At 32.8% G+C, this 26,776-nt stretch overlaps 1 protein-coding gene across 1 annotated transcript in view; it reads left to right on the top strand.

Annotated features, from left to right (window-relative positions):
* The window catches only part of LOC118192468 (corticotropin-releasing hormone receptor 1-like), a 523,232-nt gene that overhangs the window by 487,007 nt on the left and 9,449 nt on the right, over positions 1-26,776 (top strand). The window contains exons 7-10 of the mRNA XM_085825622.1: positions 3,736-3,866; positions 9,370-9,455; positions 12,541-12,676; positions 26,735-26,776. Coding sequence (XP_085681748.1) covers positions 3,736-3,866; positions 9,370-9,455; positions 12,541-12,676; positions 26,735-26,776 — 395 coding nt within the window. The remainder of the gene's footprint in view (positions 1-3,735; positions 3,867-9,369; positions 9,456-12,540; positions 12,677-26,734) is intronic.

Genomic DNA, 26,776 nt, shown 5'->3' with positions numbered 1-26,776 from the left:
GTGTGTTGTTCAAGAAAATACAAAGAGCTAGAAACTCGTAAGTGATAATGCTCCCAAAAGACTTTTTCTACAAATTGGATGCCAAGCGAGAGATAAAACCTGAAATTGATATCGGTATCTGAAGAATCTTACGAAAGTAGAGTTTGAAGCTCTTAAAGTGATTTCTTCTAAATTGCTCTCTGAAGATTTCTCTTCAAACTCTTTTTTCTTTTCTCTTTTGATAAAATCTGAAAACATCTCGAACACCATCTTTGAACAATACATTGTACATTACAGTTATGGAAAAAATGATAATGGTATTAAAATATTCATTCATATAACGAAGCTCATTCATATCAGAGTGAAATCTGCCTAAAATGTTCTTTAATTTATAATGATTTCTTTTTAAATTTAAATTTATCATGGTACTTTTAATCATGTTTCTCAATATCGATAAGCGTACTTTACTTCTTAAACGGCTATAAGACTATTTTGAGATGCGGTAAATTGTTTGGTTACGAAATATTTAGAAGAATTACAAATAATTTTTAGAGGTTAAAACCAGCTACAAAATATTTAGAGGTAAAATTCTTCTTTTTACTTCCTTGGTACCAAGTAAAGGAAGTATTGTAATCACGAAAAATTTGGGGTATCGTATTTCAACGAAAATATCCATTTTGAGCGTTATCGAATGCAATTTGACGATTTTTTGCGTGGCATCTGTACATAAGGACAGAACAAAGGAGTCTTTTTCAAAAAAAGGTTTGTAAAATGGATTTAGAAGAGATATTTTCGTGATGTCTGTACGTAAATACTTATATGTATCCCGCCATACCTCAGAAACGAGTAGCCTCAGATCGTTGAAATTTTGTGTATTTTCGGTTGGAATTGGCAGCACCAGAAGTGTATATATATGTAATTAAAGAAAAGAGAACAAACTATAAAAGACCTATGCGGTCAAAAACTTAGCGCATTGAGCTGCAAAATTTAGAAAAACGGTAAGAGAAAATTCCTAGTTCGTACGCTAAAAAGTTGCTTAGATACTGTGGTTCCGTACTGAACCGGAATCGGAGGTACGTATCGGAAGGTGCGGAACCACAGTGTTCCGTACTGTAGTTCCGTACCTTCCGATACTTTGGTGTATATATATATATACGTATATATATATGTATGTATAATACACAGTGTCCAGTAAATGTTGCGACAAACTTCTTCAAGGTACGGCACATCGTAAGGATTAAGAATTGCATAGGAATCCACGCGCAGAAACGTTATTGTACGCCGCCATGGTGTTTTGTGCAGGAGAGTGCTAGTGGAAAATGAGGATTGCGTCATTCGAGCGGTAGGTACCATACGAAGAGAATGGAAAGGTGTACGAACAGAGAGCTTGCAGACATAACTTAGTGCATAGAACAGCTGAGGGTAATGGACGAGCTGCCGCACGCATTTATCGAGAACGCTTCCCCAACATATATCAACCAACACACAGTTTGTTTGCAAGTCTGCATCAAAATTTGTGCAACTACGGGTCATTAGGAAGTGGCAGCACAAGTGAGTGCAGGCGACGATCGACTCACTCGGTCGTTGGGAAGAAAGTGTTTGATACGGTGGAGAGTAGTCCAAGGACCAGCATACGTGCCATTGGGTCTTAATTAAGAATGTCTCGTACCAGTGTCCAGCGTTTCTTGAACGCAGTCCTTCCACGCTTTTCGTCTCCAAAGGTTCCATTAGTGCTCCCTGATGATCATCCTGAATATGTGCACAGGGGTTTCTCCAAGAAAATGTCTGTGATGTTAATTTCCAAGCTTATGTGTTGTTTGCGGATGAAGGCATATTCAATAGGGATGGCGTATTCAATCAGCATTTGTGGGCTCAAGAAAACCCCACGGTGTGCGTCACCACGCGGCACAACAACGCTTCAAAGTTAATGTCTGAGCAGGTTTGGTTGGCGACTGCTTAATGCTGGTTGTGGGAAGCCATCAAAAGTGTAGTATATCACGATCCTGTTGTGTCTGAAATGGATCTTGTGGCAAGACTGGCCTGCCCAGTTGCTACAATCAAAGGAACTCCCGGTGTGTTTGAACATGTCCGGTAATCAATGGTCCGTCGGTGTCAGGCATGTTTGGCATCTGTCGTAACATTCAAGCTGGCGTACACCATTTGTATTCACGTCCAATAAATGTTTCAAATTAATCACTCTTGTTTCTTTTCCCATCTTCTACCTCTGCTACCACTTACCCAGACATTTCCGGGTGTGGGTTCCTATGCAATTCTTAATCCTTATGATGTGCCCTACCTTCCCTAGAAGTTTGTTGCAACATTTACGAGATACCCTGTATATATATGTGCCAATGTTGAATACCAGATGGAGTACAGATGGCTCATCGTATAATTCTTTTAATGTTTTATTTTTCGTTTTGTGAGTTGGCAATTAGATGAGTTGTACTCAAGATGCAGTAAAAGAACGACGACGATAAAGACGTAAATAAAAATGTATTGAAGAATTCAGTTTATAACTAACTTTTTTGTTAAAAATGTAAATACTTTAAATTTAATTTAACTTGCTGTCCTTTCAAGTAGTTTCTTAGATGTCTTTTCAAGAAGGTATTACCACATATATATGTAATATTCAAACTCAGAAGCAATGACCAGGAGCAGGAATTTGGATGGCGTAGAATTGTGTATCCATAATGAATAGTAAATTGGAGAAAGCAGATTAAATCTTCAGTTTTATTTTCTGTAACATGTTGCGGCTACACACAAGTCGGCACATTAAATGTGCCTGTTCCAAAAGGCTTACATTTTTGATAACTTTGTAGTAAGAAAGCAGCAGCAGACAGACAGCAGTCTAGATAGGCCAAAGCGTGGAAAGCATGTGTGTTATGTCAAATACTTTGTGTGGCATAAATTTCATTTCGGAAACAAACTTTAACTCATGCTTGTTACTGAATGATATTCATTATTTGGTAAAATCTCCAAATAAAGTTCTTTTATTAATTTAAAATCAGTTTATTTGGAGTTGATAAAAGAAAATTATTTACGAGATACTTCCAGATATTGATGAAAGCAGTAACAGTTTCATAATTTAAAATGAGTCATTCGTTATTCATTGTTATCACAGTATTAAGGCATTCTTCAGCAGTTTTATATAATGCTCATATACTGTATTCACACGCATATGCATAGATTACTGTTTAAGTTTCCAAATTCTGCGATTGCTTGTTCACATATAATACTTGAAAATGTTATGAATATTTTATACAAATATTTAAATTTCAAAATTATAATTAGGTTTCCGTATAAACAGATACATATATTGTCGCAAAAGCTATATCTGTGAAATAAAAGCTAAAGATATTGAGTTAACGTAAAACGGTCAGAATATATTCAAAGATGATCCCGGTTTGCATGTCTTTCTAACAAATCTTAAAGATGAACTTTTATTTCTGTTCATTTTCAGCCACAAAACAGATATCTTCAAATAAAAATTCTTCCTTATAATTTCCATTCGGGATCCTGATTAGCTTTTCCAATCCAGTGGTCTTGCTTTATTATAGTTTGTACTTGACTCAGTAGATAATGGCCCAAACTTTCGGGTATCATAAAAGAAAGAAACCCCGTCTTAAAATGTATTTCACTTTAACTAGAAGTAATTGAAATATATTGCTTAGTGTCAAGTATTTTAATATTAATATGAGAATTTATTAACGTGTATGTCAAGTTACATATATCGTACTAAGTGTCCTATTTTTGCAGGTATTCCGTTGTTGTTGATCATCAGCTGGTGCTGTACTATGTCTTCTAAGCTAACCACAGACTGCTGGGAAGGCTATGGAAAATCTCCTTATGTATGGATCATTACCGGCCCTATGATAGGAGCACTAGGAGTAAGTTCATATGTTCTTGTATCTTTAAATAAATTCTAGAAATAATGTGAAATTTAGTCAATAATCATTGTAAAAGCTTGCTGTTGCTACGTCGGGGAACCTGTCTTTTTAAAAACACCACTCATAATTCCAGCTGATTTTGGTCTTCTGTGGAAGCACTTATCATAAAAATATGATGCTCAGTAACAGTATGTATTTAAATTCTCAGAAGTGCTGGCTGTTTTCAGTGATCTTTATCCAGGAGAAACGGTTGCAACAAGAATGTTTTTTGTAATTTTGATGGAATTAGGTTATGCACGGTTTTTAACAAATTTAAAGTTCAGAACATAACAGAATGCTATAATTTAGTTTAGATATATGGACGTAAGTAACGTGAGATATAAATAATGTCGACAGGAATAAAATGGTGATTGTCTTGTTGCAGAAATTCTAAAGTTATCTAAAACAACCTTAAATTTGTTATCCAGGAGAAACAGTTGCAACAAGAATGTATTTTGTAATTTTGATGGAATCAGGTTATGCACATTTTTTAACAAATTTAAAGCTCAGAACATAACAGAATACTATAATTTAGTTTAGATATGTGGACGGAAGTAACGTAAGATAATGTCAACAGGAATAAAATGGTGACTGTCTTGTTACAGAAATTTTAAAGTTATCTAAAACAATCTTAAATTCGTTAAATGAAGTTAAGCTGCATTAAGTTAAAGTTTTTTTCATTTGAAATTGAAAAAGATTCTCTTAATGGACAATAACTTAGTGGTATTCATATTTATAGTAACCATATGATTAGAAAATAAAATTGTCTTTAGATCATCTAACTTGAACTTGATCATGATTCCTCGTTTTAGCAGTATTATAACAAATAACAGAAACAATCACATGAAATTACTTAATAAAGTATCTGATATTTCTTAAAGAAGTGTTTAAATTTGAGGAAGTTAATATTTTATATACTATACTGTAGGTGCTATTAATATCTCTACCCACAAATATCTCCCATTTAGTTGTACTACAACCAGATTCCAGTTAAAAACGGAAAATTTGTATTATAAAATGCATGTACAATGGATATCATTGGCAAACGGAGTGTGCAGAATAATGGCTTCAAGCTATTTATAGGTGATGTTAGCACGCTTGCAGCAAATGTCGATGACAAATGCTTTTCCGCCCGTTGCATTTCCTGTGGGTCCTACATTCTTCTGCCCTGCACCTCTCTCAATTCTAAAAGCTTTTCTGGCGCTAAATTCTGCTGCGCAGTGCCTCCCATAAATTCTAAAAATTCTGCTGCGTAGTGCCTCCCATAAATTCTAAAAGTTTTGTTGCTCTGTGCGTCTGTAAATGTCGGTGATACCCCTCCTGTTACACCGGCTGTGGCGCTGCTGTCCTTGGTTGCAGCATGCATAGGAACGTGTGGAACAAGGGAGAAGCAAGTTGCGATGAAGTATTGTAAGATTCTTCTTAAGCGTAGGAGCGACACCTATACAGATTCATTGTCATTTGATAATTTACGTGCGTTGACAGGTTTTGCAAGTCGTATGCAACAATTTATTGACAGGATGAAGATCGATGTTCTTCGCTCTAAAACGTCTTCTCTGCAGGGTTCAGCAATCCTAGAAGGTAATGTTGCAGATTCTCCAGAATGTAAAAAAAGCAAGAGCATTGTCATCAACTGGGTGGTATCACTACTGGTGAGATTCGATCAATCTGTCACTTTAACAATTGTGAGCTGTAGTTCCGAAAAGTGTTTGAAAGATGACCAGGCAAAGATTTGACACCTGAAATGAAATAAAAACGTGTCGATGCTTGCTGATAGCTTTTCGGACGTTATGATGCTGATTATCCAACTTTTCTACAGAGTATCTATCATCTCTGGTCCTGAGAGTTAGGTGCACAAAATTCTAGGAAGACGAACAGTATCCACCGGGTGTGCGTGGCTGCGCAGCCATCAGAAAATATCAGTTAATTCCGACGATACTATATTAAATGCGTAGATATCACGGGATATAGAACTATACAGAGATAATGTTGAAAAACAGTATGGTAATTTAATTTTTGCAATAAATGCTCCATAAAAAAAATAATTTCTGTTTTCTACTCAAGGCAGTGATATAATCCATTTATAATTCTCTATTATATCTTTTTGCGGAGTAGTGTACCAAGTACACTAAAGCCCGAATTCCGTACGTAATGCGTTCCATAAACCTTTCATAACTCAAATTTTATACAAATAGAATTTGTAAATTGCTTAAATATAACTTCCTAAGAAGTTTCAATATTTATTATACGTATATACGAATTGTATTATTTCACTTTGCTTCTGTGTGGATATTCTTTTGGATAATTTTCAAATAAAAACATGTCATCTGAACTGGCTGTGTAAAGGGACAGTTGACAGTGGATGTGAACAGTTGTAAACAGAAATGCTGCGCTCTGGTAACTTCTCATGTTCTTGATGTTGAAATCTGGGGGTAGTCGAGATCGTTTCAGATGTCATCTTGACGTTGGTGTTAGTAGTATATCACAAATAGATAAAGAGTAGATTGCGCGGTAACACGCTTTTTTCATCGTAGATGATCCTGTAACTAGATACATTGGTATAGCTATGGCTGCTAGCGATCTCCAACCGCTCGATGTTGTGTTCTGTGGTTAATCTTTATATAAAGGTCTCGGCTTCTGCTGACAATCAGAAAAGTCAACGGTATGCACTTCTGCCAACAGAGAATAATTTCTCCATCTCTGAAGTAGGCCCCAGACGTTCTTTGGTAATAATTGCGGCCTTTAGCATTAATGAATATTGTATGCTTTCAAGAATGCGATCTTTTCCGTACTCAGCATCGAAATCGTAGAGGTAAAAATATAATTTTCTACCTCCGTAGTCGAAACAGGTCAATTTAAATCTCGAGTTGTTGCTGATATATATTTTCTCCTTTTCATACATTGGTATTTAAAAATGATTCGCCCGAGGATACTTTGAAATATATCATGATATGTAACAGTAACAACTTAAAATATAAACAAAAAAGAAAATGTAACTTTTTATAGTAAGAAAGCGTATGAAACAAATAAAGCAGATTAAAAAGATATGTCAAAATTAGCGATTTTAATAATTTTCAGAAGTCCTATTCTTTACAGCTCAAACCTTTAAACTGGATATTCAAATTTTTTCTAAAAAAATAAAATATCCGAAGAAAATTATATTATTAAATTATATTATAGTACTACATTAAAATCAATTAATACCCGAACGACGACACTTTGAAGGAGATTCAAATTTTCTAATGAGAAAAGCCTTAAAAATGTCCTTAAATTATTTTTAAAAATGAGGCCACATATAAAAGGATTGTTTTGAGAATACGATGATTTAAAAAGAAAAGGACGAGAACAAATTATGTGTTAAAAAAACATTAATACCCGTACAAGGACAAATTATACAAAAAAAAAATGTTTTCAGTGGATGAAGTTAAAACTATACATAAATTTTTAAAGAAAGAATTTAATATTTAAAATAATAATCATTATCACCCACAGATGATAAACGCTTTATTTTAGAAATAGAATTCACGAAACAGCATTAGGCCAATCTTAAAATTATATCATTTTAATAAGTAATGAAAGAATTCAACATCTTGGGATCCTACTCTGAAACTCTTAAATTGAATGATTGAAGTGCAGTAAAATATAAAATGATATCTTTGAAATACGTCCAGTAGATAATGAAAAAAGAAGTTATTATCTTAAAATGTGGTCGTGGTAAACTCATTTTTACAGCGGCTAAAAAATAAATATTTAGGATAAAATTTTAATTTCATAGGAAAAAATAAATAAATATTATGATTACGAATTGGAAAACATTATACTATATAAATGAATATCAAATTATCATAAGTTTCGAGGATAGATAAATTATCTGAATGTTTGGCTAGAAATTTTGAAACTGGTGTGAATTGGACAATTATTTCAAAGGGTCAGATATTATCAGAGCCTTATTATCTTAGAATATAAAGGCAGAGCAGATTGGCATGATATTTGTGCCTATCAAAGACTATCAGAAAGATTTACCTTTGAGAAGGAGCACTTAATTCATTGTGATATCATTTATAGATATCAAATGTTATCTGAAAAGTTTATAATTAAATTTTTTAAATGGGTTGGTAAAAACATTTCAGAATCTCAAACATTAAACAGTAGTTTCGTTAAAGAGAACTCGGATAAATGAAATATGACATTAGTTCCTAGATATAAAAAATTATCGAAAATTACTGTAGAATGTTTCAAAAGATTCCAGATTGGAATGAAGTTTTCAAATATTAAACTCTTTAAAAACGTTTCATAATTAAGAATATTGATAAAATAGAGAATTATTGCATCCTAATAAAAACGGATACGTCAGAAGAAATCGTAAATATTATATTAAAAAATGGTTTTGAAGTATTTGGCTAAAATTTGTTCAAAAATCTTAATTACTTTTAATTTTCGATTTTTATATATTTTTTCTATCTATGCTTTATATATTTAACTAATCTCGGTATTTTAAGTACATGGATACATTTAAGTACAAAGAGCAAAGAAGTTGTTTATTAAAAGATAAAGTACTTATTGGCAGATTAAAAATAATATTTCGCTTACAAAGAGATAGTGTGTGCTTAATAGTGAGTTTTTATCATTCAACAGGCTCGTTAAGGTTGCTTATTTTTCTTTTTTTCCATATTTCATCTTTATTATTTTAAGTACTTAAATGATTTTATCAAAAAATTTATAAATATTTTTAATTTCATCCATTTTTAAATCTCTTTTATGATAAGTCCTCGTTCATGTATTAATGGTTTTTAAATACAGAATTTGTTCTCGTCATTTTTTAAATCATCGTGTTCTCAAAAAAATTCATTTTATATGCGTCTTCCTTTTAAAAAAAATTACATTTTTAAGGCTTTTTTTATTATAAACTTTTAATCTATCTCAAAGTCTCCTCGTTTGTGTAATAATATTTTTAATGTATAATTTGTTCTCGCCATTTTGAGGAATATTTCCTTTTTATTTGAAAAAATATGAATCTCCAGTTTGAAAGTTTGAGCGAGTAAATAACGGGAGCTTCTGAAAAATTATTAAAATTGCTAACTTAGACATATCTTCTTAATTCTTTATTATTTTTATGTGATTTGTCATATTAAAAACTTACATTTCTTTTTTGTTGTTTTTAGAATGTCCTCATGAGGATCATTTATAACTACTCATATCAGTAACTTTCAACTTTTCTTCTAAAGAGTAGTTGCGGCTTTTTTAAGTTTGTTACGAGTGCATAAGGCTTTGCGTTTTGAATCTATTTGAGACTGCTCTATGGCCTCATAACTGCGAATTATATATATTTCGGGGATTACCGTACTTTTCTGTAAACTGACATATAGTATATTAACGAAAATTGAATTACAGTTGTTATGATATTGCATTATTCAGTATGTACACTGGATGTTTTTTAATATTTATGATTTTCACTTCCCAACAGATTAATTTGATATTCTTGGTGAACATTGTGCGCATTCTTGTCACAAAAATGAAAACCAGTTCTACATTTGAAATTGTTCAAGTAAGGTAAGCGGTGCTTTACATCTATAGAAGATTCTTGTTTTCAAACAGTTTTAAAATCTAACCATCTCTGAGGCGCTCATGAAACATTTCGAAAGAGAAATCTTTCAAGTTATTTCGTTGATATTTATTTTTACTGATTAATTTAAATTAAGATGTATTTCATATTGCACTGTTAAACTATTTAAAGCAAAATTGCTCTTCTTTTTTTATTACTTTTGAAAGGAAATTACGTATTTTCACTGAGAAGCAACTGATCTTTATTTTTGCATTGAAATTTATATAAATATAACGTTGTAAATTGCTATTTTATTTGTTAAAGCAATTTCCTTTACTTATTAAAAATATTGTCTAGTTAAAAGGCAAAAAATAAAAAAATAGTATTCTTCTCTTTAAATGCTAAACATTTAACATAAGAACATATCATTGTTTTTAAAAATCACCTGTAGTATTGTTGCGTTCTACGGATTCGTGCATTGAAAGTAATTCATGACAACACATTGATGAACAATCAAAACACAATTTATTCGCTAGCACTATTCAAGACAGTTCCAAAAATATGTTTACTGTCGTCGAAAAACTACGATAAACACGCTGAAACATTCAGCAACACAGCCTTCAGATTATCAAGCTATTACGGTGAGAACAGCTTCACGGCAAAGCACTAAAGTTCAGCTCCCGCTCGCTCTCAAGCTAATCTCTGAGCTCAAATCACTATTACATTACTACTGTAATTCAAGTACTGTACTACTACTACGCGTACAGGCAGGTATATGTAGCTTTAACCTACCTTCGAGAAGATTCTCGGGAAAATAGCTAAGAATGCGTTTTAGAATGTTCTCGCTCCTTCTATGCCATATCTCCAATTTTGTCGCAAAATATCACCAAATGATTTTGCACCAAATGTGGCAACCCTGCATTTCAGTACAACTTTCTGGCAACCCTAACACCGCTTTGCAAAGAAGCTATCTCACCGCAGCTGAGCATTTCGCAACAGTGTGAATAAGGAAAAGGTAATTTGCACGATGTTTAGTTCTTATTAAAAGACTGAGAAAGAATTGCATTTCTATTAACTACCTACTTATATCATACTAATTATACTTAACAAGTAGCAGCTTAATTAAATCTAGAACTACAATAGAGTGAATCAAAAGTCTGGGAAATACTGTTCCTTTTAGCAATTCCTTCCAAACATTGAAACTAAATACTCATAATGTATAATAGGTAGAATGCAGAGCTGGTAGAGGAAAATTTAAATGCCGAGTTATCGTACTGAAGGTAAAATCTTGAAGATCTCTATACATTTTTAAACCTGAAATTTGCTATGTGATGCACGAAGCCAGAGTTCACAAAAATACAGTGCTTGAAGAATTTTTTTTTTTTTAATATATATAAATATTTTACTAAGAGATTAATTACTTGTGAAATTGAAGTAAACCTTCTTATTTTACTGTTTTTTATTCATTCTAGATGACCTAGCATGATATTAAGTACTTGAGAAAGAACTGAGTTAGCTTTTATGAATACAAGAAGAAGCTTTGTATTGCCATTATATCGTTCCCAAAAATTTTTATGAGATCTGTTAGTGATGGGCTGTAATCATATCAGTCAGATTCTATTTATTTACTTCGCCATTTTCGAAAATTTTTACCACTGTGTGGAATCCTATACATTCTAACACGGGATTTACAGGAACCTCCTTCTAAGCCATACTGCTGTTGACTGTTGACGAGAAAGGATGACACCATAGGTTAGGCGAGTTTGTCTCGACTATTGAGTAGGAGAATGTCCAGTAAAGAGGTAAGCGTCTGCAGTTCGCGAGCTAAACCCAACGTTTTTGTATAATCTTAAGGAACTGTATAGCTACAATCATTTCCCATCATTTCATCTGGTAGCGTCTGGTAGCACACAACAGAGCCCAATACAGAGTATCGACTGATACTTAAATTCAAAAGTAAATTAATAAATGCTTTTTGTTTGTTTGTTTGTTATACGTGAGGTGCTAATTATGATTATAAGCCATGCTGCGAACTGCAATACTTTGCCGAATTACTGTTTGTTTAATCTTTGCATAAGTTTAAGTTTATATAGACGATATTTTTACAGGACACCCATACAGACGAATTTTGGATTCTAGCAGATGCATATTACTCTGAGAGTTCTTTAGTCATAACATTACGTTTGTAGCAGTCTACTATCTCTGTCGGACTGTTATCATATCTGTCATATACTGATCCTAGACTGAATATCTGCCATATACTGAATTTTTTTAATGTCTTGGTTGCAGCACTATGAATAATTTTATTTCTCCTGGAATGAAGGTTGTTGAATTGCTATTAAACATTAATAAATCGGAAACTTTAAGGATGATGTCATTGTTTTTGGAAAGAAAATATCTGTTACTAAGATGAAGAAACAGCAAGCCAATGATGGTTCATTTACATCAATTGTATAATAAGCTGTTATTCTTTATTTAATAAATATCAAAAAACGATCATATCTGTGTGCTTCAGAGGAAATTTTATTCCTTAATTATTAGTTTATATATCATATGCACATTTTCCCCTTTAAAATATGAAATAAGACTCAAAACGACAATCTTCAAGATGATTTCATAATGCTTGTAAGCCCTCATCTTTCGTGAGTAATTCCTTGCTAACGATACTAAAAATTTACTTTCCTCCAGTTAATCGTAAAGTAGAAAGGTATTTCTAGTGATTTACTTAATTGGGCTTTACAGACTAGTTGGCTGATTGATTACGGCATTACGCAAGAGTGTCTGGTTAATGGGAGAGATGTCTTCGTGGAAAGCTTTCTACGGTAATTTTCTGGTATTCACGTTAAAAATGGAGTAAATCTTAAATCTCCCTTGCAGATAGGCTATTCACTAAAATTCGAGCGCATAACGAGCTATCGATATTTAGTGGTCGCCCAATTTTTACTCACTCTGAGGAATAGATGTCATATATTTTGGTTGTATTAAAACTTTAAGCTGTTTTTTAAGTTGCATACTTCGTAAATTTGATATCTGGCATTTACAGACTAATATTAAATGTAGAGAAATTTGAAGCGTTGAATCGTTTTCTTCCAGACGAGCAATGAAAGCCACGGCTCTATTATTTCCTCTTCTCGGTATCACTCATTTACTGTTCTGTGTCAATCCCAGAGACGACAGTAAGCTGGAAGAAGCCTATATGATTACAAACGCCGTTCTTCAGTCTTCGCAGGTATGTGTTACTATTTCTGTTTAATGCATTTTCTTTAACGGTAGATAGAAAATTCCTTTTTAATGAAGCTGAGATATATTAAAACATTTTTTACTTGTTAATTTAAGTAAAATTAGTCATGCGAAACTTTATTAAGTACTTAAATGCATTAAATCAATTACAGTGAATAAGCTGAAAAATTTTAGCAATTGGTTTACAAATGAAGTTAGGGAATCCGCTTATATGCGAGTATAAAATCATTTCGATACAATTCGATTTCAGAATGATATTACAGCTTAAATAATTGAAATATTGTAATTTTTATTTTATTTAATCCTAGTACACATTAATCAAAATTCTTAACATCAAAATTTGACTCTGAATTTTCTAGCCATCTCGAAATTTATTTTCTGCTAGAAATGAAATCGTCTTCTATTTCACGATTAATATCGCTTTCTTTCGCTTAGCAGATAATATCCTTTTCCATCCATTAAAAATGTTCAAGATAAGGGACAACTTTCAGTTTAAAATTATCAGAGTATACAGCCCTTTTTGTATCCTGGTATTTTCAATTGTGTTGTTTAGAAATTAAGAATTTGTTTCACTCATAAAGGTGACAGCGCTACTGACGGAAAAAATTTTGCGATTACTTCAGAATAGTACAACAACTGAGCACTAAAGTAAAATTCGCTTTGCTGCCAGAGCGCCACATGTGTTTAAGCTGGAAAACTGAGAAACTAAAAGCAATAAAAGTGTTTAATTATTCAAGACTACTCTCACCCCTATTTTTCGAATGGAAGCGAAGATGAATTGAAACTCATCTTGATACGCCTAGCTAAGTTAGACAACCAGTTACTCACAAAATTTAAGATTATGTACAGCTTAATTTGATAGCGATTTTAAATTTCGGTTTATAACAGATTTTAGTTTTTGCTGAATTTTTATTTAGAAATGGATTTAATAATATTGGTAGCTGTAAGGGTTTGGTTTATATGATTACGGCAAAACCTCGAGGGCTATCTGCCTAAGGGGAGGGACGCCTTCGTGAAGGACTTTCTAAGGGTAATTGGTTTGTATATACGTTACATATGGAAAACCACATTACATATGGAAGAATTCAGCCTGTTCTCTAAATCTAAAGGCTCTTCAGGCAACCGTATTCATGACAATTCTTCAGTCAAGCAACGTCAGCATTTTCGCCTGCGTTCTTTTGTTGCATTCCAAGGCTTTTATAAGAAATCGTGACACTTTATACCTTAATTTTAAAATATGCATTTATGAAATTTGCCAGTGATGGAGGAAACTACGGTAAAATTTCTTCAGGAACATGTTTGAGCGATGTCATGTTTCTGCAATTCTCTGACTTTTATTTGAAAGAAAACAGAATTTGTTTGGAGACGAATGTAAATATTGTAGTTTTTAATATATTATGTAATTCTTATTTAAAAATTAAAAATTTCATTTTAAATTGCTAAAATACGAGTATGTTCACTTTCATATGTTGATAATGTTTGCCGACTTACAATAATTATCGATACTTCAGGAATCTTTTCGAAAAATGTCGTAAAAACAACCAACTTGCACTTAATAAGTGACTTTTATTTTTCATCTGTAAAAAATCGCCGAAATGCGCCAAAGTGGTTGCGTTAATACGTAAGTATCACTGTAAGATGTCTATGAAAAAGAAGTAAGTGCTTATAAAATTGTTTCCGAATAGTTTTTTACTTATTTATTTTTCAGTGCGTTTTTCATGTGATAAATTTTAGTTTTTACATTGATTTCAAGATTTCTTTACTAATGTCCATGAAACAGCAAAAATATGTATAAGTTTTATATAATCATTTAATTACTAGTTGCTTTCCTTTGAATGTCGTTGGTGAACAGAGTGGATGATATAGTAGTAGCGTGTTTTATTTTAAATCACTAATGCAAACCTTTTTTATTTCATATTAAACTTATAATAAATAGTTACAGTTTAGCAAATACGAAATAAAAAATAAAAACTTGAGCGCAAGTAAACAGTGTCTACAAGAAAAAAAACAGAGAGTAAAATATGTAAACTACACATGAATCACAAATAAGAATGCTGAGTGAGACAGTTAAGAATATTGATTTAGAAACGAACAAATGCAAGCAAGTAATCAAATTAACAAGTATGTACAAAAATATTTAACAGCGAAGTCAAGAGGTGGAAAAAAGAGAGACTAATGTTTGAACACTAAATCAGTGGAATATTCTTCTGCAACATTTCAGATCTCTAGAAAGTAAAAGGTAAATGCATATAAACAGAATAAATAAAAGAACAATCACTATTAATAGAAATCAATATTAATAGACAGAGGTAAATAACTATGCAGCACTAGCACTTCCTCATGTGCAAGAATAATATTTTAAATGAATAATCTTAACGTCAACAAAAACGTTATTTGCATCCCCTCTTAGTAACACACTGTTAATCAAAATAAGCATTAGTTTCAGGTAGTTCTATTATCCTCCTACATATTGCAAATAATCCTCAGTAAAACCTTCCAAAACAGAAACAAAATCTTAGCTGTCTCTCAAATCAAATGTCATTTAAGTAAGAAACTTAGAAGTCAAAAGCAATCAAAGTCTTCCTTGGAAATAAACCAAAGCTTTCTAAACTTTTACTACACTTTTACGATCTCTCGGTGACTACTGCCTCTCAAAAACAAAAGACATATTGAATCAAGACAGCAATTTGTGATCAGGTTCGTAGGGTCATTAGGTATTTTTGGAAGCAGGCACGATGAAAAATGAGCAAACGCTTTCTCCGGGAATCAAACCACGGAGCTCTGGAATACCGGCCCAGCGTGCAGAACCACTGCACCACAAAGGCACGCTAGGAAGGCGAGAGAAATACCTTATAGATTGACAAGTTCTACATTCAACAACTCTGGTACTGATAACTCTATTTAAATGCCTAAAATTGCATATTTTAAGTAAACAGTATGCGTAAAATAAAAGCTTATAGACTGATGTTTAAAATTAAGAGAAATACAAATCTTAAGAATCGGATACGCAAGCATACAAGTGCAGGTGAGCGGAGGATTCAGAGTAACCGTCATTAAAAGCGCGCGGGGCATTTTTCGCGCTTCATTCGCTCTCACTCCTTGGCCACATTTGCAGTGTTTTCTTTGCAACATTTTGTAGAATTCAAAGGCAGACAGTTAAAAAAAAACGAAAACGCATAGTTAAATCAGTAACCACCAGCTAACAGGATAATGAAACGAGATGCAAAATCGTTGAAAGATTGGAAGCAGGGCAGTCTCATACGCAAATAGCTAGATATTTCAGGATAACGCCGAGTGTCGCGTGCAACTTATGGAAAAGGTTTAAGCATATAGGATCTGTAGATAGAAAACGTGGATAAGGTCGACGAAAATAACTGTCGACTGCCTCGACAGTGAAAGAAGATCGAAATTTGTCTATTTCACCGAAACGTAACGAGAGTGCAACAACTGTAATGTTCTCGTGACCTTCCTAAACGACTACAAGAACCCGAGTTTCAAAGATTATTGTTTCCAGAAGACTACATAAAAGAGGTCTATTTGTAAAACTTGCTGTTTCCGTCCTTAGTACTTCTGTACTTCAGACAGCTCATTTAGCATGTGCAGAAAACATCATTTCTGTATCAAGCATTAGCAGTGGATCATTCTCTTCACAGATGAATTCCAGCTCAGCTTATCTCATCAATTCAGCTTATCACTGACTCTCAGCGTACCTTCGTCTAGAAGAACCTCTACATCCACCAACATCCGAGAAAGGGAGCCGTATGGTAACGCAGTTTGATGTCTGAGAATATATCATGCACAGAGCTTCATGTCTTTGACAGTGGCTGTGTGACTGCTGGAAGGTATAGAAGTAATCTTAAAGGCCTATGTTTGCCTTTTTTAGGTTTGCAGCACATTTTAATGGATGACGACTAATTTACTAATCTAGTGAATGCTGTTCTGGAAAGTGAAGATGATGTATTGGCTAGCTAGAGCTCCGTACCTAAGCCCTATGTCTGGTACACACTTGGGAGACCAACTGCATCTCGAAAACCTCCGGGACATAATACAGCATTGTTGCAACAGGGGCACTAACTGCTACAAAGACTGCCTCAACTCCAGTATGAAATCACATTGTAAGAACTGTTTGACTGTCAGGGGGAACCATACCCACTGGAGTCTTTCTTATTTGATCCTGCAATTCCTATTTTAGACCTACCAGCCCTGATGAGCCTTAAGCATAACCATGCGTCTGTATCAAGATTATTGTATGATTGTATGTTGTCCATACCAAATTTAACTAAAATATATACGACGGTTATGAAGATAACCATCAGGTGATGAAACTTATCTTCGTTTTCAACATCAGTGTCAATATTTGTATGATTTTATAGGATACATACATAAATATATATACCTAGATAAAATACAATACATACCTCTTTAAAATTTAGTATTTGTATATGTAAAATAAGGCGAAAAACCTGACCCTGTCATAAGATTTTCTGCACAGGTAAAAGCACTGAAAATTTGCCTTAGTTCTATCCTTAATGAAACGACCTAATTGCGTCGATATTATTGTAATTCTGCGAGTATATAGCACAGAATACAGTCTATCTCCCTTAGAATGTCTCCCAGGAAAATATTCTTTTCAATAAAAATAGCCTTCAAGTTATTCATTATAATTTATATCCTTTACTTCACTGAGAAATATTGGAATAACTAAATATTCAAATTCGTGAAGCTTTATTAGAATGTTTCATTTTAACTATGCCTGCAAGATTTTAGAGCATTCCAAATTATTCTATACAAAAATCAATTATTCAAAATTATATGTATTTTGAAATATTTTATTAATTTATTTCAGTATAAAATAACTATGTTAAACAATAAATTTCTTACTAGAAATCGTACTGTGGAATAATTTAAAGAAAAATGGCGACATTAAGAATCACACCTAAAGTAAATGAATAAAAGTCATGGCATACGTCATTTGCAAAATAATACATTTCAGGTAATAATTACGTTTTAAAAAGTACAATAAATCTCTTCTACTGTAATTTATTATACTCTTATTCTACCAATAACGCTTATTCTGCTGCGTCACTTTCAAATTAATTCCCTTTAGAATCGATTTAATGGTCCAGCGATTATTCCACTGTTCGTTTCATGAATTCTTTGACGGCAATCAGAAAAGACATTAAGATTTTTTTTTGTAAACCTAATGAATATATTCTTGTCCTTGAAAGCATATAATGTCGAATCGAACAGTAACATTGTTGAATGAAACAATTCATTTGCAAAAAAGTCATTGAGTTGACAGTGGACCTTATGCTCTTAATTTCGCTTTAAATACCACATAAACAAATACAATTATTATTTAAATTTTTTAAATCTAAACATTTTTCTAAAACGTTTTGTTTCTTTTCAGAATATCGATTGTAAAATATAAATCAACACATTCACAAGCAGTTTATATTAAATAAAATATCTGGTGATGAAAACCATATTAGAAACACATCCGAAAAATAGCCAGTTCTAGATATAAAGCTTCAGGAATACAAATTAAACACGTGTTAACGCATTCTGAAGAATTTGGTATCAGACAGTTTGTTTCTTAACTATAGCATATTGGGCCAATCGTTCAGTCTCAAATGTAAATTAATTTTAAATCATGTAGCCCAATACAGCGTCAAACAAAAAATAATAAAAAAATATAATATTTCGCGATTCCAAAGCGAAAAGTTGAAATATTTTTGTGCGATAAGGTATACTTCTCAGCTGTAAATCGAACGGGCCAACGCTATCTCAAACATCCTAGTGTTCAATGTTTTGAAATACAATCTGGAATAGGTCTACACAATTTCAAACAACTAGGGCTCTAATCTACATTCCACGATTGCAAAATAAACAGGATTAAATGTCCAGCATTAGAAAGCTTCTTTCCTAACTTCAAACCGATTAATCTACGCAGCTTCAAATATGCAGCCCTAGAAGGCAAATTTCGCTATAATAAACCAAGTAGAACAGCATGGCTTATGCAACCTGTCTTGAAGACAAATGTTTCTGTTAAAAACTAAATACACCGAAACGTAGATTTTTTTTCTCAATGGCAGATTAGAAAACAACTGTAGTCAGAAATACAAACATATTAACAGAGGAAACAGGTAATAAAACTAAAACTACAGTAAATCTATAAATTGTTCATCTTGGTAAACTCTCCAGTATTTCTCCCACAAGTGTCCCGAGCCCAGTGCAAGGCAATGACTCGTTCAGGTGGCAGTGAAAATGGTTCGCATCCTCACGAATGTTGCACAATTAAGCAAAGTGGACTTGGCGGTATTTTTTACGATATACATTCTTGGAGAGGCAATCATGGCCAATAGAAAGAAGAAAAGTGTCAACAGATATGTCCTTTGGCCGTAGTGGAATATTTGTGATTTCCTCAATTCATTTCTTGCCTCTTTGATGTTTTTCCAATAGCCCTCTCTAAAAGACTTAATTAAGCATTTGGTATGAAAGGGAATTGGTTTATCTGTTATCTGAGCAATTTTGGTTGCCTTCTTTGCCAGAGTCAGCTATTTCATTACCCTGGTGTCCACAGTGTGGTGGTACCCACTGCAAAGCAACCTCTTTATATTCTTCGCTTAAATCATTAAAGGTCAGACGAATATTCAAAATATCAGCTGAAACAGGAGCTTCAGATGAAGCGATGGTCAGGAGGGCAGCTCTAGAGTCTGATAGTATAACAGCCCTTGAAAAATTTTCAGATTGGCATTGGAGCTGTGGCAAGGCGATTTGAATTGCAGAGATCTCCGCGTCAGTGGCTGTTTTAAACCTTCTGACAGGAGTGTATAATGAGAACAGCCTGCGAAAGACGCCAGCACCAGCATTGGTATGGTCATTCAACATTGGAGCTGTCTTGTAAACACATGCAGCCACTCGTTATCTGGGCACAATTCATGAATAGTCTCCAAGGCTGCAGCATTTAGAATTACGTCATATGTTTCTTTAACAACCTCACTTGGTAGTTTATCCTAACGATGCACTTCTTTCCTTCAACTGGACATTGTGACTTGATGAGATTTTCCATCCCCCAGTTCAATCCTAGTTGTTCTTTCATATCAAAAACTCTCTGGGTCATATCAAAACCATACTGGGTTTTAAGGTTCCGTGAATATGATGACAAAGAGCTATTCTACAGGGGAAAACAATCTGGTAGTCTTGCGATCTTTTCCCATATAATTAGTACATTCTCTTCAATTATTTATTTAATACTCAGATGTTGAGTAAATATCAAAAGCGCATCAATCGGAGTTGTCTTAATAGTTCCCGTGATAAGATGAAGGGTTTAGGAATGGAATTTTTCCAAGGTATCAGTAACTTGCTTACTTGCCGCCACTAAAGTTTCGGAATAGTAAGTAATAAGTGGCAAAATATAGGAATTATAGGGCAGCTCAAGGGTTGTTCTGCAGCATCCCCACTTACAGCCAGCAATTCTTTTTAGTATAGTAAGTCTCTAAGTAGCTCGTTCTAGTATACTTGTAACATGCTCTTTCCAAGTCAGTTTACGGTCCAAAATGACACCCAAATAAGAGAAGTGGTTCGTCTGAAGAACAGGGAGGTTTGGGTAAAATAAATTCAGCTTGATCGGTTAGTATGTGAGGAAAAATGTTTGATATACAGTTTTTTCTAGATTTACTTCCATATTATTAACATGGCACCAATCGCTTAACTTATTTAGAACCTGACTTAAATAAGTTTCAGATTGTAATATAGCTTTTTTGGTGGAAGATTTTCAGTCTAGATGACCAAATCGTCTTCTTAAAGTAGGCATTTGACATCACCAATCTTTAGTAGGTCAGTAATAAGGTCATTTATATAAATGTTAAAAAGTAAATAACCAGTGACGGCGCATTGAGAGTGTCCAGTTTTAAGGTTCTTGAAATGTGAGAAGCAGTTTTCGTAACGTACTCTACTGGCAGAGAAAGCGTTTGAGCCGGTGGATACCAATATTAGATAGCTTTAGCAAAAGACTTTCCCTGCAGACCAAGTCATAGGCGGATTCTAGGTCTGAAAAAGCTAGAAAGATTCTAGCTGATAGAATGTGTTTTTTGCCCAATGCATCCTTTACCATCTGGCTAAGGAGAACGGCGTGCTGGTTAATTAATCTGTATTGTCTAAATCCTGCTTGCTCATTGGCTAAACATCCAAAACTCTCAATACACCACTTTAACCTTCTTGTAATTATTCTTTGCATAGTTTTGCATAGTACACCGAAATATAGTATATACATGCGTATTGTTGTAAAGAATGCAAATATGTTAGGTTAACTTCACACATACGCATAGTGCTGAGTACATTCCCTTGCGACAAACAAACAAAAAATAGATCAGAATAACCTCAAGTACTGAGCGCTTAAAGCAAGTTTCGTGACTGCGGATTAAGCATTTGCAATCCGTAAGTATAATGAGGAGATACTGTTCTACGCACTCGTTGCATCATGTTATAAGGTATTTCTCCCACCTTCTTAACATGCTTTCGTAGTATAGTGTTCAGCACGCTGCCGCGTATTCGAGAGGCCCGTGGTGCGAGTCCCGGCGAAGGCGTTGCTCATTTTTCATCTAACGCTCATTCATAAATCAAAACGCAAAGAGTTTTACAGCAAAATAAACAAGAATTATTTTCCTGTTTTAATTTTATGTCATATAACTTTTTACGTTAATCCTTTGAAAAATAACTTTTAAGAATTAATTTTTGCTCTTATTTAAATGAAGGTAAAAATATAAAGTTTAAAAAAATAAAGTTATCTGTTTCTAACTTCAAAATGTTCAATTTTTGTCTCAAACGCCTGCAGGTTACCGTTAATCCAAGAAAGATTCATCAACTCAAGAAATTAAAAGCCTTGTTTGTTTCAGGTGCAGAGAATGCATTTTAAAATGCTTTGCCTCTGTAACTGTGTGAAGTTTGGGAAAACTCGGTGAGTCCCAAACTGTCAGCTAGACTTGTTAGCTTGAGAATCTTTGCATTCTTGTCTCCGAGAATTATTATCATCATTATGACTCATAATCTGGTTCAAAAAACTTCAAATTTTAAAGCTGTGAAACGCCATTAACGCAAACAAGACCTTTGCGCATGACTAACTTCCATTTTTAAATTAAAAGAAATTAAAAAATTTTCTTGTTTCAAGGAATAGATCACATTTTTAAAGGATAATAACCCAATCCCAATGAATTATTACAGGGAACTAGGTATGTGAACTGCTTGTGGTGTTATTTACATACTCATATTTGTTCCGGTGTAAAAAATAAATAAAAATAACAGATTCAGACTACACGTTTAGTCAAGTTATACCATATAATAAAAAATTCAGGAAACTCAAATTATATACTCATCTTGTATTAATAAAAGACATTCAAGCAAAAAATTGCTTTCCATAGTTGAAATTAATCAAACACAATATTCATGTTTTGCAATCAAAATTCCTTGAGGTATAATCTATCAAAATGTTTTGGGATCGTAATTACATCACTTAAGACAACTAATTATGTTGAAGTTTAGAATGCCAGATCACTAAAAGATACCTTTGATGTTGGATAAATGTTAATGTAAAAGCGTAGATTTCAAGTTGCCGGTTGAAGGAAATGCTAAAACTCTAAATTTTGTTCGTAATTATGAACCTGAAAATTCGCGTTTTTGCTTTCCTTTCTATAGTAAGAAACTGGTTTTTAAATCAAGTAATTTTTTTAAAAAAATTGTTCGAGTTTTGCAAATCGAAGAACCAATTTTTGTTTCATGAACTATCTTATCTTCAGTAAAAACCATTTACTAACTGAAATTTTCTCTGTTTGAAACATACGTCAAAGTTCTTACTTTTGTGTACTTTTACCGAAAAGCGTCATAGTCTAAAATCCTGTCTTATTTGATTCACTTCGTAAACTGGAATCATCTATGATTACCCATTTAACACATATTCAGCCACAAAATGTTTTTCAAATATCCTGTATAAGAATTTATGACAACGAATTTTTGTTATTAAGTTTCCAAAGAGCTTGGAAATAAAACGAGTAATGGAGGAAACAAAATTCCATGTGTTTCATATTAGATACGAAGTACATTATATCATTTGTTCTAGCGGTTCTTTATTCCTGAAATTTGTGTTTGTAAAATATGTATTTAAAACAACAGTGTTTATACTCCTGTCTGGCTGAAGATTTTCTCTGTTATCAACTATTTTAAAGCAAATGTCAAAATGTTAAAGTCTCGCATATTGTTTAATTGCAGAGACTAAATGATAGAGAAATTTTTACAAAGAACAAACGAATGTCCGTAATGGATAGATGGATAGAAAATCTGTGACTACTGCTGATGTGAACAATATAAATCATGTGAACAATCATGTGAACAATATAAATCATGTGAACAAAATAAATCATGTAAAAGGTTGGGTGGACAAATATGTATTAATAAGGATGTGACACATTATGACAATCTCCACGCATCCACTTCTCGTAAATAAACTATTTATTAAAGTGACCAGTATTTCCAATAAAAATAAATAAATATTGGTATTGGAAAATCACCTTTCTAAGACGACCAGCTTCGCAGATGACAAGATCTTTCAAAACTATGGTTGATCACTTTTTAGACAAGGTTTATTTGCAATAGCTTAGACAGTGTGTAAGGAATTGCATAGATCAGCGGTTCTCCACCTTTTAACTAACGCGTACCATCTAAATAACATTTAAAAACTTTAGTACCACGACTATATTTTACAATGATTATTTTTCAATTTCTGAATAAAAATATTTTTAAAAATGTTTTGCCATTTGCACAACCTATTCTCTATTTGTATTAAATATGCACACAAAAAATATTAAATTAAAAATTAATTACCATTTTAGTTATCAAAATTTAAGTTATAATATTTTAATTCTAAAATTTACTGCGAAATTTGGGCTTGTTTAAGAGAGAGGTCACTTTTTTATGTCTAGTTGTATTTTACTTAGTTTTAACCGCAAATTTGATGCACTTTTAATTTTGTTCTGTATTTATTTTTTAAGTATAACATGGAAGAAAATCCTTATTCAGACAAACAGGTTGCGTAAAAGCCAATAAAAATTTAATAGTTTTATTTGAAATGCCTTTATATTCTTTTTTTCTGTTCAGCCAAAATTTACAAGTGTTTTATTTTTTAAATATTCGGTTAGAGTTCGATCGCAGGAAATTTCTATCAATTTTTCTTTTTCTTCACGTGATAAAATTTCAAGTACGTTTGAACAAAATAGATTTCTAATCCAATTTCCTTTTTCATAATCCTCGGAAAAATACATGTTGAAATTATTGACCAATGAAAAATAATGACTTTTAATGTTGTACGCCAATTCTTCTTTTATTTTCAAATTATTATCCGTTAGGAAACTTTCTAAAAGTGGTGAAAAGCTCAAAATATTATTATCCAATTCTTTGATTATTCGCTCGAGTTATTTTATCTCTAATGGTGAACAAATTAACACTTTGCTCTTGTAATTCTAAATTTAATTCATTTAACCTTCAAAAAATATCAGCTACATATGCTAAATGCGCCAACCATAGTTCATTAAATAAATAATTTTGCAATGCAAAGTTTGCATCACACAGGAGAATTTAAATTTCTGATCGAAGTTCTAAAGGACGATTTAAAACTCTGCCTCTGCTTAACCACCTTATTTCGGAATGTAACAAAAGCGTTCCGTGTTCACTTCCCATCTCTTGGCATAAAATCGTAAATATTCTTGAATTTAAAGCTGGGCTTTTAATAAAATTAATTTTCATAGCTTGATTCAAAACGATTTTCTTGTTTTCGGGGATTGTTTCGGCTACTAACGCTTCACGATGAGTACAGCAGTGAATAAATTTAGTTTCATGTGCGAAATTCTTTATTTGAGAAATAACTCGAAATGCTTTCCTGTAATATCCCGAGCTCCGTCAATTGCATGCACTTATTCTAAGGAATATCGCTCTTATATATAAAATTGTCAATTACTTTGAAAATTTCATTTGCAGTTGCTCTATCATAAAGATTCACAAATAAATACTCATCGGCAATTCGTTTATGTTCTTCGAAACGTATGTAAACTAATAATTGAACAAAGTTCGTTTTATCAGTATTTTCATCCAACCGCAATGAAAATACTCAATGTGTTTTATTTTTTTGAATAAGTTTCTCTTTTATGGAATTTGCCATTTCATGAATTCGTTGACTGACCGTATCATTTAATAACGGAATATTATTCCTTAGACACTTTTTCGTTTAATAATGTTAAAACGATATCTTTAGCTGCTGGTAATGTAAGGTTTTCTCCAGTGGTATGAGCCTGCCCAGTCTTGGCAGTTCTTAGGTTTACTAGGTCACTAGCTTCCAAAACTTTTTCACTTGAAGTAACAAAACCTTTCATCACTTTTTTACTATTTTTGAACTCCGATAAATTCCTCCTAAGATATTCTTCAGATTTATCCTTTAAATTTGCATGCTAAGATTAAATATGTCTTTTAAGAAAGGTGGGAACAATGATTTCTCACTTTCATTGAACAAGTCTTTGAGGTTAAGGGTCCATTTCATCTCCCTTCCAAGTATGTAAACCGATATGATAAATAACTTTCTTTACATTTTCTATAAACAATTTCCGTTTCTGTTCAATATTCTTATTGCTAATATATTGCACTGGATCCATAACCTTTGAATCATCACATTTCCGCTCAGTCAATCCTAGCCATTTTTCATTTTTGAAAAATCTAGGTTTGTTTTATTACTTTTTCACAAATATTTAAATGCACAACATATTACGAGTTCTTCAAAAACGAACAACGATATTCTCAAATTGCGTAGAAAAGTAAGGAATGCAAAGCAACTAGAAGACAAAATACTTGCTGTTAGAGAAAGTAAATCGACTTTAAAAAATTATTCTGATTGAAAAAGAAACAATATTAGGCCGAAATGGTGACAACATAAAGTGTAGTTCATGCTAATAAATCGATCAACTCTAAAAGAATTAATAAGATACTATTATCTTTTCATAAGAACTTAATTTTATTTCCTGTTAAATACAACATCATTTCTATTATCTGTTTTTAAAAACATCATTTATAAAAAAAATTTTTGTCTATGGATAAAAGAATATTTGTGCAAATAAAAATGTATTATTTACTAAAGTCTATGAGCGGCTATTCACCTTGAACAAAACTCACATCGCATAAATTTAAGAGTGTTAGAGAAAAACTTAAACAGGATGTTAGGGAATTTATTTTTTGAATTTAATAGTTAAAAACCTTTTTTTGCGTACCACCTATTTTTCTCTTCCGCGTACCACCGGTTGAGAAACGCTGGCATAGATCAGTGGCACTACCTAGTATGTATTATTTCCTTCAGTTTCTTTCTTATTTACAAGCTTCTTGGAATTTAATTTTAAAAAAGTCCCTCTTACATGAACGTTAATCATGCAATTTTTCAAGCTGGATACACATTCAGTGAAAAAGGAGTGATTTTAAATTCAGTATGCGAATAATTCAGCGGTAGCCTGCTTGTAACTTACAGATAGAGAAAGATAGATACAGATAGATACAGAAAGAAAAGAAAATTGGAAGTCTATTCCTTATAAGTCCGAAAGACATTCCCAGTAATGCCATACAACAGATGTTGCAGTCATTAACGATATATAATCAACAGCCTTTGTGTTCTGTTGGCTAATGCTTTCCGAGACACGTAATTCTGACACTGACGACATCCAGGTTCTCAGAAACATCAGCTGTTTTTAATTGGTATTAAGAAGAACAAAAAGCGATAAGTTCCATATTAACGCTTACAAACAATGAGAAATGCTGGCCTGTAACTATGAGCTGTGGTATTCCAAAAATATAGTCCGTGGTATTTCATACAAGAAAGCGAAATAATGTGTGTTGATAATCCATTTTCTTTAAAATTTTGTTTTTACTCGTACTATGAGATAAATATTGTATAAAAATGCCACCGTGAGAGGTAGCATTTTTATTACAATTTTCAAAAATTGCATGATATCCTGTTTCTTTGCAGGGAATTTTTGTCTCTATTCTGTACTGCTTCATGAATGTAGAG

This window comes from Stegodyphus dumicola, chromosome 10, assembly GCF_044657685.1.
Source record: "Stegodyphus dumicola isolate Sdum_Otavi_A_Nest chromosome 10, ASM4465768v1".
In the NCBI taxonomy this organism is placed as follows: domain Eukaryota; kingdom Metazoa; phylum Arthropoda; class Arachnida; order Araneae; family Eresidae; genus Stegodyphus; species Stegodyphus dumicola.
The sequence above is the reverse complement of the archived record's forward strand: the minus strand, read 5'-3'. Positions and strand labels throughout refer to the sequence as shown.